The sequence below is a fragment of the Astatotilapia calliptera genome, chromosome 12 (assembly GCF_900246225.1).
Source record: "Astatotilapia calliptera chromosome 12, fAstCal1.2, whole genome shotgun sequence".
Classification (NCBI taxonomy): domain Eukaryota; kingdom Metazoa; phylum Chordata; class Actinopteri; order Cichliformes; family Cichlidae; genus Astatotilapia; species Astatotilapia calliptera.
In genome coordinates, this window is record NC_039313.1 from 1,047,377 (window position 1) to 1,062,467 (window position 15,091).

The 15,091-nt window shown below is 44.1% G+C and overlaps 1 protein-coding gene across 1 annotated transcript; it reads left to right on the forward strand.

Moving 5' to 3' along the window:
* The first annotated feature begins 537 nt into the window (after positions 1–537).
* On the forward strand, positions 538–14,756 carry ptar1 (protein prenyltransferase alpha subunit repeat containing 1). Its single transcript, XM_026188096.1, has 7 exons — positions 538–701; positions 6,202–6,371; positions 6,596–6,662; positions 8,392–8,496; positions 8,905–9,148; positions 10,579–10,934; positions 11,248–14,756. The coding sequence occupies exons 1-7, from the start codon at positions 616–618 to the stop codon at positions 11,624–11,626; spliced, it is 1,407 nt and encodes a 468-aa protein (XP_026043881.1). The 5' UTR covers positions 538–615; the 3' UTR covers positions 11,627–14,756.
* Positions 14,757–15,091: the final 335 nt, after the last annotated feature.

A 15,091-nucleotide genomic window follows, 5' to 3' on the forward strand; every position in this document is an offset into this window, starting at 1 on the left:
AGCTCGAGTACATTTATCAAAATGATAAACAAAGGAACAGAGAAGATCTTTGGTGTAAACATATTAACAAAGGACTGGAGGGAGCCAGGACATCAGGAGCGAGGATCATAAGAAAGCTCCACGTTTAATTGCAAATGAACAAGAATTTAAAGGATTCATGAAACCAGAAATGATCTGTATTCAGGAAACTTGTCTCAAACCAACTGTTTGTAGTCGGAGGATATAGCAGTGTATGCAGAGGTGAGGTTCAGGGAGGAGGGGGTGTAACAGTTAGAATACAGATTAGTCCAAGTTTGGAATAGAAAGGACAACATCAACCCATGCAAAAGGCTTTCATCTGAACCAATGAACTTCATTTCTATTTGAATGGAAATGGAAACATCTCATCATGGTGTACGAATAATGATCACAATAGAACAGTAATTACAGCATTAATGGACAATAGAAATGATCGGAGGGGCACAAGAGTTAATACGAGAACAGGTTTGGAATCAGCGATTTGGTCAACACTCCACACCAGTTGGCGGCGGTAATGCACCAATTCGTTGTTTGCTAACCGCCAATAAAAACAACGAGGAAGAAGAAGAAGCAGCAGAAGAAGACGGTGCTCTAAAAATGGCGGAGTCGGAGGAGGAGGTAGACGTCTTGGTCCAGAGAGTTGTCAAAGACATCGCGAATGCATTCAAGAAGAACCCCAGCATGTGAGTACAGTCGGCTGCGAACAAACTGCGCTGGGCCCGCAGGCCTGTTTCACACGCAGCGGCTCCAAGGCTCGGCCACGGCTGATTCAGGGTTCAAATTATGGGCGTGGACTATTACCTGGAATCGGAACTGTCTAGATGAAGTTCACATTTAGACACTTAGTTTTGTTTGTTCTGTTCAGTGCGTGAGACACGATGTCGTGGGGATTACTGTTTACTTACAGTTAAATAACTTAAAACATGCATCAGCGGGATATTTCACGACTTTAGCGAGCTGAGCCATGCAGCTTTGAAAATGCGACATCCGGATCATGTTGATTCATTAATGGTGTTATTGTTTATTTCGCCGGTGACTGAACTGGGATGCTTAACAGTTGTTTATGATGGTACCGAAGATTTGCATGCTATGAGAAGCACGTGATGTCAGGTCGATCCTGTGTGATAGTATGTTAAGAACTTTAAGGCTGCAGCTATCAGTTATTTTGGCAATCAAATATTCTGCTGATTATTCTGTCGATTAATCGAGTAATCTGATACTTTTGTCTTATTAATGAGCACTAATCAATATCCCCAACAGGAAAAAATTAGGGCTTTCAAAACTACTCACTGGTTTAGAATTTGCTATGTTTTAAAAGGACTCGCACTGATTCTTCCCAGTAAAGGTTTTAATGGTGACAACAGGAACAAGTGTGGCTTTTTGACATGCTGCGAAAATGTGTGTAAAATGACATGTGGCTTAAATAAGATATCAAAGTACAGAATTTGAGACAAGGATTTTTAAAATGTGCTCGATGAAGCATTGCAGCTTCTAGTTTAGTGTGATAACCACAGATTTTCAGCTGCTTTGGGGGAAGAAGAACCCCTCAGTTTGGATGTGTTTGGTTCACTTTTAAGTAGGGATGGGTATTGATACGATTTTCACGATTCCATTTTCGATTCTGTTTAACGATTCGATTCTTTATCGATTCTTTTTTAAAAAGGAGAACACTAAGGTCGATTAGCTCAGAACTTTGTTTTATATCTTCTCTTTGAACAAGATAGAAATGTAGGAGTAACATGGCCTTACAAACCCAGCAGTGACATCTTAAGAGATCCACAGCATACGGCTCTTCAATGGGTGTCACAGGGTCCCCAGGAAAAACATTGTAAATGTAAAATAATAAAATAAATATTCTTCTGTAGCAATAACAAAGTATAACATAAATTATTCTGTAGCAATTACACAAGAATATCCAGTAATGCCCCTGCCTACAATTAAACACATTCACTTACTGAAAATCATCTGCTGTGGCAAACGGGTGCAAACCTTTGACCACAAACTGAGTCACTGCTCGGTGACGTTCGTCTATCCCGGCCTGAAAGGAGACGCTGCCGGCAGACTGCAGCGAGAGCTGCCAGCATCTGAGCCAGACTCTGTCTCATCATGGTCACTAAATGCACAGTAATGGCAGGTTTGTAATAAGGCAGATCGCGCTAACATAATATGCACTGTTGTTGATTATTTACCTGCCGCATTAACGGGAGAGGACGTGCAAACGTTACCGCTGCTTAGGGCTGCTCGATTATGGCAAAAATGATAATCACGATTATTTTCACTGAAATTGAGATCACGATTATTTGACGATATTTATTTAACCCTTTAAGACCTACCATAGAACCAAGTCCACCAGAGCTTATATTATTTTTTTACATGCTGTGTAGCCATTTGTGGGAGCATTTCAAGTTGCTATACATCAATACAACTGTTATAGCCCATATTTTAATAATATGTATGCATTAAGTCCATAGTAACTACATTAATTGCAAAAAAAGTGCAATAAACTACAAAAAAATTGAAAATCGTTTTTGTTTTTTTAATACATATATTTCTACTTGGAGAAATTTAAGAGTTTTATCCCTCAAAACTTTAAATACAAAAAAGTTGCAAAAAATAGTTTACAACAACAGGAAATTTATTTTGAGTCTCTTCATAATTTTATTTTGGAGATACACCAATTTTTATATACTGCAGGAAAAACAAAAAAACAATCCTATGATGCAAATTTGTTTAATTTATTAAATAATAATGCTCCATAAATAAAATACACCAATGTTGTTTTTGTGCATAACACAGAGCAGCTATCTGAACGCTGCTCCAACAGAGGTCGATTATCTTGTTAATAATTTCACCTCCTCACTACGTACGACTCTGGATACTACAGTACTGTAGTATCCAGAGTCGTACGCAGTGAGCAGTAGGGCTGGGCCATATCATACTGTTCACGGTGATACCGGTATAATGTTGGGCATCGATAAGAAAATGAAATATGGCGATAGAATATGGGTAAAACGCGCAGTGCCTTTGTTTTCATACGCACATGGCGGCGACGCAGAATGAGGAGGGCAAAAGTGGATCGTTGAATGAAACAATGAACCAGAACTGGTTTGTTAAAATGCTGCAGCTTCACTGGTGTGGAACTGGTTTAGCTTTCGTCCGTCAGATACACAACAAAGCACTATTTTTGGTAGAGCATGCTAGTGGGCCGTCATTATTACCGTGTGAAAATACGGCGCACTTAAAATCAATCCTTTGATTTGTCTGAAAGTCGACAGAGCCCCTTATAATCCCGTGTGCCTTATGTATGAACTCTGGTTGTGTTTACTGACCTCGAAACGATTTTATGTGCACGGCGCTCGAAAATCTGTCAAATGTTTCAGTGCGACTTTGCTAAGCTACGAAGCCGCACCGCTTGATGGATTGTCGGAGCGTTACGGCTATCGTAGGCGGAGCCTCGCGGAGTGATACGTACTGTGCTTCAACATAATATTACCGTATTGTGTGTGTATAACCTCTTCTTGGTAAATGGTAAATGGCCTGTATTTGTATAGCGCTTTCCTAGTCCCTAAGGACCCCAAAGCGCTTTATACATTCACACACTGGTGATGGCAGCTACATTGTAGCCACAGCCACCCTGGGGCGCACTGACAGAGGCGAGGCTGTCGGACACTGGCGCCACCGGGCCCTCTGACCACCACCAGTAGGCAACGGGTGAAGCGTCTTGCCCAAGGACACAACGACCAAGACTGTCCAAGCTGGGGCTCGAACCGGCAACCTTCCGATTACAAGGTGAACTCCCAACTCTTGAGCCACGAAGTGTTGTGGATATTATACATGGTTATGCTGAGGAATCGAGGAGGGGCCTAAGGGTACATCTGTCACCATCTTACAATGCTGTGATTGCAGCCATTCCACACCTCTCTGTGAATGGGACTCATGGACATTGATCAATGAGCTTTGATCGGTGGTTGTTGATCAATGGTCATGTGAATAATAATGATGACGCAACTGCCCTCCCAGCCCATTGTTCCTTCAGGGCTGGTTTCAGTCATTATGCAAACGTCCTGTTTATAAGATTGAAACCTGCAGTCAGCTGAGACTGAAGACGTCACCTGATGATGACGAAACGTTTCTCCCACAAAACGCTACGTCCAGGTGAACAGAATCAACCTTTGGAGATTGATTTACTTGGATGATTGCACGTGCATCAAGACATTACTGTTTTTACTTTTGTGTAACTTTTGTACTTATATATATTTTCCATCCAAATAAATGGAGAATATCTTCTTCACATGCTCTTCACACCTCCAGTATTTTGAAGCTTAACTAGTTCAGCATACTTTGACCTAGAGATGGAATTCAAACTTTAAACAGGTCCCAAGACCTTGATCTACTAAGGTATTACTAGGATTTTCTCTTTTTACGGGTTTAGACAGTTTTATGACATTTTCAGAGACTTTCTGAGATTACTGCAGAGAACCTATTCAGCTCTATAAATTAAAATTCTCTGAAAATTTTAAGGTCTTTCTTTGTTTTGTCCATCCATCCATCTTCTTGTGCTTTATCCGGGGCCGGGTCGCAGCAGCCTAAGCACAGAAGCCCAGACCACCCTCTCCCCAGCCACCTCCTCCAGCTTATCCGGGGGAATACCAAGGCGTTCCCAGGCCAGCCGAGAGATATAATCTCTCCAGCGTGTCCTGGGTCTGCCCCGGGGCCTCCTCCCGGTGGGACATGCCCAGAACACCTCACCCAGGAGGCGCCCAGGGGACATCCTTGTCAGACGCCCAAACCACCTCAGCTGGCTCCTTTCGATGTGGAGCAGCAGCTGCTCTACTCTGAGCCCCTCCCGGATGGCCGAACTTCTCACCCTATATCTAAGGGAGAGGCCAGCCACCCTTCGGAGGAAGCTCATTTCTGCCGCTTGTATCCGCGATCTCGTTCTTTCGGTCACTACCCACAGCTCGTGGCCATAGGTGATGGTAGGGACGTAGATCGACCGGTAAATTGAGAGCTTCGCTTTTACACTCAGCTCCCTCTTCACCACGACGGACCGGTGCAGCGTCCGCATCACTGCGGCCGCTGAAAACATCAAAACTACGAAACGACACACGTGGAACTAAATGGATTTTTGCATTACTGATTCTAAAAAGAAAAAAAATCTTGAACAGTTAATGTCCCATCCAAAAGTCTTGGATATGATTGATGAACCACAGAAATTCAAATATGGGTGCTTCTGAAATCACACCCTTTATTTTCTGCCCAGCTTTGAAACCTGCGAGCCACTCTGGTTTCATGCTTCCAGAAATAAAAATAATTCTGGAAGGTGGAGCGAGGACTTAGTAATACTACATAACCGTGTTAAAATTCAGACTGCTGATGAACGTGAACTGTAGTTTGTGTCTGTGGAAACACTTCAGCTCAGCATGAACGTCGGTGTTCGTTTAATGATGCACAAACTTTGAGCAAAGGACACTGGAGAGGCATGGCCGGCAGTGTGGTGACATAGTATGTTTAACACCCCCCAAAGTGTACAAGATCAGAAATAAGCAACTTGAAAGAAAACATGAGATCATTTCTTGGAAGTGACAAAGTGAACTATCCAGTGTGTTTTAAATGGACGACTCTAAACGGCTACAGATGTGTACAGGATCCATCGTTACATCATTAATCATCTAATAACTTACCTGAATTTGACCTTGTGTCAGATATCTGTGATGTATTGATTGCTATGTTGTCCCAGCAGTATGTTATTGTTTGTTATAACAGAGATGGATCCCAAACAAGCCGCTGCACGGTGACAGCTCTGTAGATCTCACAGCACTAACCACATGTTACATGTAAGCTGGGAGATGTGATTGGGCTGTCGAAGCTTCAGCTGATGTACTGCAACATGACCTTGTGTGGCAGGTTGCCATGTTTCTGTCGTACTGCGTTTATTTCAGCACTGCTTCAGTTTGATGAGCTTCAGCTCCAACTTTTGTTTTTCTACATTTTTGAAAAGTCAAATTTCAGCAGATTAAGTTCATTAAAGGTTTTTTTGTTTGCTCATTACTTTGGGTACTGCTGCTTGGTCCACTGGTTGATATGGTGGTAATCTAATTGTGGTCTTTCCTAATTTTCGACTGGTTGGTTACTGTAACGTTTTCCCTTGTTCACCCTCATTGTCACTCTCTGCTCCCTCAGTGATGAGATCGGTGTGATCCCGTGTCCAGAGGCTCGCTACAACCGCAGTCCCATAGTGCTGGTGGAGAACAAGCTTGGTGTGGAAAGCTGGTGTGTTAAATTCCTGCTGCCGTACGTCCACAACAAGCTGCTGCTGTACCGCCAACGCAAGCACTGGCTGGACAGAGAAGGTAGCTCGATAACAAAAGCGATCCCAGAGGTGGAGTAAAAGTAGTCTGTAACATTTGTTTTGTTTATTTAATGCATTTATTTTAAAGCTGATAAAGGTTTGAGCTTCCAGTCATGGTCAGTTAATGACCTCCTTGTTTTGTCCGGCTTAGTTTTAAACGTGTTTTATGCTCCTGTTTTTTCCACATCAAAGTGAAGCAACATCCTGTGTTTCCTTCTGTCCCAGCTTTAGTGGACATCACCTGCACTCTGCTGCTGCTGAACCCAGACTTCACCACTGCGTGGAATGTCAGGTACAGGATGAATGTTCTGATAAACGTGGTTATAGTGAGAGCGATGCTTTCCTTTCATCTTTTCCCTGCCTGTCACACAGGAAGGTTGTCTTGATGTCAGGTAACATTAGCTAACAGCAGAGGTCTCAGGTGAAACCAGACCCCACTCACGTCGTCTGTCAGCTGAGCTCAGTGGGTCACAAATTGGGGTGAGGCAGTGATAATGACGCACACCTTCTTTCACACCGAGGCACATCATCAATAGTGTTCCAACGACCCTCAAAAGGAACAATCCCCACTAGGGATTAAATACTGGGACTCTCCACCGCCTGGTTTTAGAACTGAAGAAGCTTCTTTGTTTAGAGAGTCCAGTCACTTTCTTTCCTCAGACAATCCTGGCAGTTTGGCATCCTCCTGACTGCTGCGTTATCCCACTGTGTCCGTACCACTAATACTAATAATGAATAGTGTCAGGATGTAAGGATCTGTCAGCACACATAACAAAGCTAATGCTTTTAACAGTTCAACTGTGATACATTTGTGTCTGATTGGGGCGGCTGTGGTGTGTCGACGAATCAGAAGGTCAGCAGATTGGTTCCTGACTCGTCCAGTCAGCATCGAGGTAACCCTGGGCGAGATGCCCAACCCACCGACGCATCCATCGGAGTACATGGATGGAGCATATTTGGATATGTGTATGGATGGACTGTGGCTTTCATAAAGAAGTTAAGAATAGATGAGTGATGGTAAATAAATGGCCTGTATTTATATAGCGCTTTACTAGTCCCTAAGGACCCCAAAGCGCTTTACATATCCAGTCATCCACCCATTCACGCACACATTCACACACTGGTGACGGCAAGCTACATTGTAGCCACAGCCACCCTGGGGCGCACTGACAGAGGCGAGGCTGCCGGACACTGGCGCCACCGGGCCCTCTGACCACCACCAGTAGGCAACGGGTGAAGTGTCTTGCCCAAGGACACAACGACCGAGACTGTCCAAGCCGGGGCTCGAACCGGCAACCTTCCGATTACAAGGCGAACGCCCAAACTCTTGATGTGTGTGCGTCTTTGTGTAATGGGTCAGTGTGACTCGCAGTACAAAGTGCGCTGAGTGCTCATCTGAGTAGAAAGGCTCTAGAGTACCAGTCCAGTTATTATGTGACCATTATCAGTATACTGGTTAAACGGGGTGCAGGCCTAACCTGGTGCCTGGGTTTGAAACTGCTGCATGCCTTCACTCTCCTGTTTCCTGTCATCTCTTTATAGTTTTCCAGGATAGAAACAAACTCCAGAGTTTCATGTGTCAGACTTTCAGATCAACACCGACCGTGTGACCATCTGTTTGTAACAGAGACACATTTGTAGTTTGTTCAACTCATTTAAACCAAACGTGAACAAAAATCATTTTCCTGTTTGCAGCTCATCAAAGTCTGGTGCAACAGTTACCATTTTTATATTTATTCACAGGCATTAGATCATGTCCATTATGGGATGTCACGGATGGTCTTACTTAAGCACATCCTGCTTTTTAGAAGAGTCAGAATTAAAGCACGATCAGAGTCGTCCCCTCGAAATGACCTAAAAGATAAAACGAATGATGGAGACAAAATGTGGACGTTGCTCTGCAGAGTGTCAGAAACCATCTTTGATAAGAGATCACAGCATGCATGTGCTCTAACTGAATCTGTGGGTGATAGTCTTTATATTGATGGATTTACTGTCATCGTGCTTTCTTGTTATTGCAGGAAGGAGTTACTGCAGTGTGGAGTCCTTAACCCAGAGAAGGACCTCTACCTGGGCAAGCTGGCTTTGACCAAATTTCCCAAGAGCCCAGAGACCTGGATTCATCGGTAAAGCCGCTTACGCTTCTCCTGCTGTAAACACTCAGATGTTCCGAGCTGCTTTCTTTGTGTGGGGAGCTATTCAAACTCCTCTTAGACTACACTTTATTTTCAACAGTTTTCTAACAGTAGCACTGTTTGTGCTAAACACTGTAGGCTGAACAGGGAATATTTTGGCTCCGGGAGCTGAGGGCAGCTGCATTCAGACCTTGTCGATGTAAATGACTGGTGATAGATTTCCTGAGATCATTGCTAGGTGGAGAAAGGTGTTTTAATCCCGCTGAAAAACAACAACGATGTTCTAAGGCTTACAACGAGCACCGAGGCTCATGTGGGATGCTGTTCTTCCTGTAAAAGCAGTAACGGTGTACAGAGTGAGTGAAGCTTTGTAACCCAGCGGCTGGTGTCTTCCTGCAGACGCTGGGTGCTGCAGCAGGTCCTGAATCAGGTCTCTACTTTGGACCACAATAAGAATCAGCAGCAGGCTGAAGCAGTGCAGGCTGACGCTGAGAGAAACGAGCAGCTCGGTGACCGCTTGGCCAGGACGCTCCGCCAAGAGATGAAGGTGTGCTCTGACGCAGCCGGCCGCTATCCCAGCAACTACAATGCCTGGTCACACCGCATCTGGGTGCTGCAGCACATGGCCAGGGGCAATGTCAAGGTAGCATTTCAGTTACTCATTTAGCTTTTCAGCAGTAATTAGAACATTTTCTTCCCTCATCACACATGTTCTCTCTTTTTATTTAATGTAGTTATATTACTGATGCCTGGCCGTATAAAAGTGGAGCTGCTGTGCAAATAATGTGGTGTAACTAAATAAACACTCGCTAAGAAATTTAAATGAATCAAAATGATCCCAGCTGGATGTCATGTAGCACTCATGGTTGAAATCAGCTGGCACAGTCATCACAGAGGAACTCTGTGTAACTACATGAGTAAGGGAGGTTTCTGTCTTTAAACCAGTGGTTCTCAAAGTGTGGTGCGCAAGTTACCTGGGAGAAAAGTCACGCGGAACGAACATTTAACATAACATAAGTGTTTTTGCAGCAGTTACGTTAATAATATGCACGCCCACTGAAAAGCTGCAGCGGCGTGCGTACGTCGACAACCGCAATAAAGAAGTGGACTGAAAAGTGTGAACATGTGGGCGGGTCTAGAGCGATATGACCAAAATCTCATATCCCGATATAAGACATCTATCGTCCTGGTAACGATATAAATCACAAGAATGTAACATTTTCTGTGAATCTCGGGCAGCTCGACTTGCATGAAGTGTTTCCAGCTGCGTGTCGTGTAGCTGGAGTCGAGTGTTTTAACGATGCATGAAACGATGCATTTTTAGACATAAGTTGTAACGGCGCCGTTTTCTTTGTGCGTATTTATTACACGGCGTGCTGCGGGGGAAAGCCTGTTCTAATGTTTGAGTCTAAGCTTTATTTTTTAGCACCTGGCGGCTCTTTTTTGCTTCTCATCCGTAAATAATCTGCATCTTTCACGTGATTCAGTTTATTTTGAAAAGTCTCAGCAGGATCTTGAGCTTTATTGTGAAAAGTTTATTTGGAACATAAACATGCGGACAGGCGGTGGTGTTACCGTCGTGCATAAAAACAGGCGCTTGTCCGTCCGTAGTGTGGTTCTATTAAATATAAGAGAAAGAGAGAACTTTAATAAATGATTATAACCACTACAGTGACCATCAGAACGATGAACAAATATTGCTGTAAACAGTTTATTTTGCGACACCACGAAACAAACGATAGCGTAAAATGAAACGACAGACGTTTTTATATCGTCACACGATATATATCCTTATATCGAACAGCCCTAGTCGGGTCTGTCGCGCATCGTTGACAGCGGTGCCGACACCCAGAATTGGGGAATGACAGACCCGACCACATGGCTTATAGAGACGTATTTCTTGAAATTTTCTTATTGTCTTGTTCTTTCTGCGAGCTGTTGAACGGCCATTCAAGGCCCCCCACGTTCAACTTTATTGATTAGCTAATAAATGAAGTGAGAATCTCTCAGTTGGTTTGTTGATGTTCAGCTTCTGCTCCTTCACACGTACCTTTGTCATCGTGATTCTGGCAGGTGTTCCACGACGAGCTGTCCTCTATGCGCCTCTGGGTGTCCATGCATGTCTCTGACCACAGTGGCTTCCACTACCGCCAGTTCCTCCTTAAGGAGCTAATAGCTGAAATCTGCAAGAGGCCAGCTCGCACCTCCACCAGCTGTTCACCCCAGCGTGGGTGCAGCACAGTCCCAGAGGGCAGCCGCCCACACAGCCGCTCTCACAGTAACGGAGAGCCTTCAGGACAAGAGGCGGGCGGCGAGGAAGACGGCCGCGCTGACTTCACTACAGTCCTTCAGCTCTTCCACCAGGAGATGGACCTTTGCTCAGATCTGATCCAGTCCTTCCCTGGACATGAAACACTCTGGAGTCACAGGTGAGAGACTGTTGGTTCACAGCGACTGCAGAATGGACACAGACGTCATATTTAAACGAGGAAGGCGGGTAAAACCAATGTGTTGTCTGTTCCTGCTGCACAGTCGGTGGCAGGTTGTCGCTGATTGCAAACATCGTTTGTGAGAAACAAGTAAAAAAATGAATTGTCCTGATAAATCATTTAAATATTTCTTTTGCATTAAAACATTTTCACATTCTGGGGCTGTTTATCCCTGAGCCTATACAAATACGTTGTGCACAGACATGTTCAGCGTTTGTAATAATGATATTGATATACCCCCCGTGTCTCTCAGGCGGCATGTCTTTTACTTGTGGGACCAGTGGGTGAGGGAGCATCAGCGTTCCTACAGCAGAGGATCCGACTGCAAGTTGAACCATGTGACGGATCCAGACCCAGGAGTGCCAGAGATCAGCTCTCAGAGCTGTGCAGGCCACGGTGTGAACGGACAGAAGCACGCTGGCGAACCTATGGAAGTAGATGGGCTGTTCCTGCCAGACCCCCACAATAGTAAGAGACTGAAGAGAGGCGTCCTGCTGCCTTGCCCCCCCACCCTGCCAACTGAACTCAGCTTTGTAAGCAGTGTTTTGGGCGGCTGCTGTAACACCGAGCAGAGACACTTTGCCCTGGCCTACAGGAAGTGGTTGGATACGGTCATTGGGCTGCAGTCCTGAGAGAGATGCTGACCTCCTCCTTTCCCCACACTGAAGCTGCCTACAGACAAAGAGTTAGGATCAGCTTGCCTACACATAGTGCAGACTTAAACAACCAGTACTTCAAAGCCAGTGATGAGTTTAGAAAAGCGGGCATTGAGCAGCGGACTTGGAATCTGTTTCCTAACAATTAATAGGAGAGGACTGGATGTTCCTTCTCAGAAACATCTGGATCCTCTGAGCCAATATCCCTTCAGAATGGAAATCAGCCCTCATACCACCTGTTGGCTCACTGTTATCTTCAGGTGTTTCAATACCTCAGGTACCTCAGATTTCTAGTTGTTTGTATGTGTGTGAGGTTTCATGTGCATATCTTCTTTCCCTGCTTCTATATATATTTAACAAACAAACATAAATCTTTTCTGATTGGAATCAGTCACTTACACAGCGTAACCACTTTATACACGTGTAAGGTTCTGTGTAGGCACGAGTTTGTGGCATCATTGGACTAAAGTCCAAAAATACTTTCCGGCATATTGAAGTGTCCTGGCGCTGAACTGGACTCTGGCACCTCGCCTGGGCTTCGGCTTTCAGCCTGTATAAGCATGAAGTGTGGTGAAACGGTCTTTAATAGACACATAAACAGAGACGTATGTGAAGCAAACAGTAAGCAGTGACTTGAGCAGGTATGAAGCTGCAGAACCTTCAGGCTTGCTTTGGCCTGCTGCAGGTTAACGACTTGTAGAAACTCTTCTTGTATCAGATCATCACTGCATCACTTTTCCGTCTTAGCTCTACTTTATATTAGACCTCCCTCAGTCGTCGGGTAATACTGACCTGAGCGTCAGCTGTAACAGCAGGTTAAAGCACAGCTCCTGACTCTGGATTTCCATTCTGAAGGTGGTAACACGTGTTACACATGTTACTACTCGCGGTTGATTTTCTACCCTTTAACTTCACTGGTCAGCAGCTCTCTTTGTAGCTGATGCAAAGTTAGAGTAACAGGAAACCAAAAAGCCAGTCGCTTGTAGAGAAGTTTGATTTGTGTTCAGAGGTCATCACAAACTCTCCTCCAACCTGAGCAGCAATGAACATTTATTGGTCCTGATGTTTGACTTTGGACGTTTGTCGATCTGTAGCAGAACATTCACCGGTGCTCCTGCTGCTGCTGCTGCTGTTACAACACTTTGATTTGTTACAGCTAGAAACTGCAACAAGTGAAAATTAAACAGCACTTTTAAAATGATTGGTGTAGTTTTGTTTAGCGAGGGTAGTCGGTCTACACCAGGGGCTCAAACTCGCGGTCCGGGGCCGCAGCGGCCCGCGTACTGAGAAGAAGCATCAAAAGCACAACATGACTGACTATGAAGACGACACGAGCAGAGAGCACAAACCTGCTGAGGCTGTCGGTGACAGTCGCACACTGTGTGCACTTATTTATTCTGTTCTATACAAACACAACGTGCGCGCACACAGAGGACCAGTGTGTTTGGAAGGCTTCAGCTAAGTTTGCAGTTTTGTCTGATACAAGATCTGAAATTTAAAAAACAAACGAAACATTTTAGGAAATATTTGTTTGTTTGTTTGTTTGTTTTGTCCTAGCTGAACACTAACGTGTGAGACGACAGCGCCAGCAGCGGCTCTCCGCTCGTTTCAGTTTGACCCCCTGATCTAGACCAAAATATTGGTATTAACTATTTTTTCCCTGTTGTTATTTTCGCATCAGTGCCTCATTTGAAACAGTTTTAAAGCTCCGATGAACTTTTAACTTGTCCTAAAGACTTTTTAAAGGCATTTCCTGAAAGTATTCTGACTGAAGGAAGTGGACAGGTACAGTCTCACACGTACTCACACCTGCAGGAGGCCAGGTTTCACAGAATTACACAGTGTATGTGATGGTTTTTGTTTGATAGCATTCGAACTTTTAACATGAATGAAATCAAAAAGCTAAATGCCCATGTAAACACACGACTGCTACAGATGTTCAGGTTTGTCATCGGTACCTTCCACTCCGTCGATGTCGTTTCTCCTCGGGCTGAACTTTATTTCTTTTATGTTATTTATGAAAATACAGGTTTGTGTGAAGCAGAAAGGATGAGAGTGACATTTACATCTGAAGCATTTACAGAAGCTGCCTGATTTGTAGTGTGAGTGTGAGCTTGACCAGCAGCTACGTTTGCTGGTGACAGCGAGTTAAAGGCTCGCCACTTTTCACTGACACGTTGACCAAGTATAACACATTCTTCTTCTTCTTTTGTCCATCAAAGTTTTTATGTCTTTTTAATGTATAACAAGAGTTACTGTTACTCTAACACGTAATCATTGTCAGAACCACAGCTCGCAAACGGACGCAAACTTTTGGCGTACACGCTCATGTTTGCAACGCTTTAGGAAACAGCTGCTTGCACTGACTGACAGAGCTCTGCTACATAGAAGGAAGTAACACAATGCACCTGTTTAAAGGAAGAGTCAGTAACACTACTTCAGCAGCTCCTGGGAGTGATGATTCATGCTACTATGCCTCGTCTTTTATTGTGAAGGGACTAATCCTCAACGTGTGTCTGTCAAACCTGGTTTCTGTTTTCCTTTTGTAAACGTTGCAGTTTGATCTTATTTTTCTTGTCTATCCAGTATTGTCATAGTTTATGGTCACCATAGCAACCATAAACCTTTGTGTCAACACACGGAGGCCAAATAGCTTCAATTTACACAGCTGATGTTTCATAACTCTGCCCTTGGACACATTGTTACTTTTTTAAAGGTCGTGTGTGTGTGTGTGTGTGTGTGTGTGTGTGTGTGTGTGTGTGTGTGTGTGTGTGTGATCACCTCTAAACACTGTACATAATCACAGCATTAATTATCTCAAAGCTTTTCCTCTGTCACGCACTCTGTCGTGTGCTAAGGAGGATGATAGGTGGTGATATCGTATCAGGCTGTGCGCTCAGCTGCTGACACGAGCTTTGATCCAAGACTATCTATGCAGAAATGTTTGTTTTAGAGGTTCAACCTGCTCCTTTTACTTTGTTGTGATACTCGCTAATGAATAATCCTTGTGGTCTTAATTACTATTTATTTCAGGAGTGAAAGTATATTATCTTCCAGTGCTTCTGTCATCTGCTAAACAAGATAATAAAGCTCATCTCTTCATGTCCACTGAACGCTCTGTTGTAATTACTGCACATATTTATCTGCATGTATCTCACATACGGTGTGGGGGAGGGGGTCCATTATTTTATGTTCATTATGTATAAAATGAAATATTTACATCCTTGATTTCATTTTGATTTCATTAGTATCCTGCCCAAGGATGTTTAGACTGGAGCAGTGAGTGTAGGAAACAACGCCGTCTCTGTCGCCTGCTGTCTGCAGGTCATGACCTCCTGCTCCACGTTAACAGATGTGGGTCAAACTAAAATAAGATCTCCTTTCTGACATTATTAGTAGTTCTCATGAGGCTGATTTCAGGTTTGATTCTACTGACTGACT

What these genes read in the sequence shown, in the direction of transcription:
- ptar1 (XM_026188096.1), top strand. Translation starts at nt 616, where the DNA reads ATGGCGGAGTCGGAGGAGGAGGTAGACGTCTTGGTCCAGAGAGTTGTC. An exon ending in TTCAAGAAGAACCCCAGCAT is followed by an intron (nt 702 to 6,201) that starts GTGAGTACAGTC and finishes CTGCTCCCTCAG; the next exon opens with TGATGAGATCGGTGTGATCC. An exon ending in ACCACTGCGTGGAATGTCAG is followed by an intron (nt 6,663 to 8,391) that starts GTACAGGATGAA and finishes TTGTTATTGCAG; the next exon opens with GAAGGAGTTACTGCAGTGTG.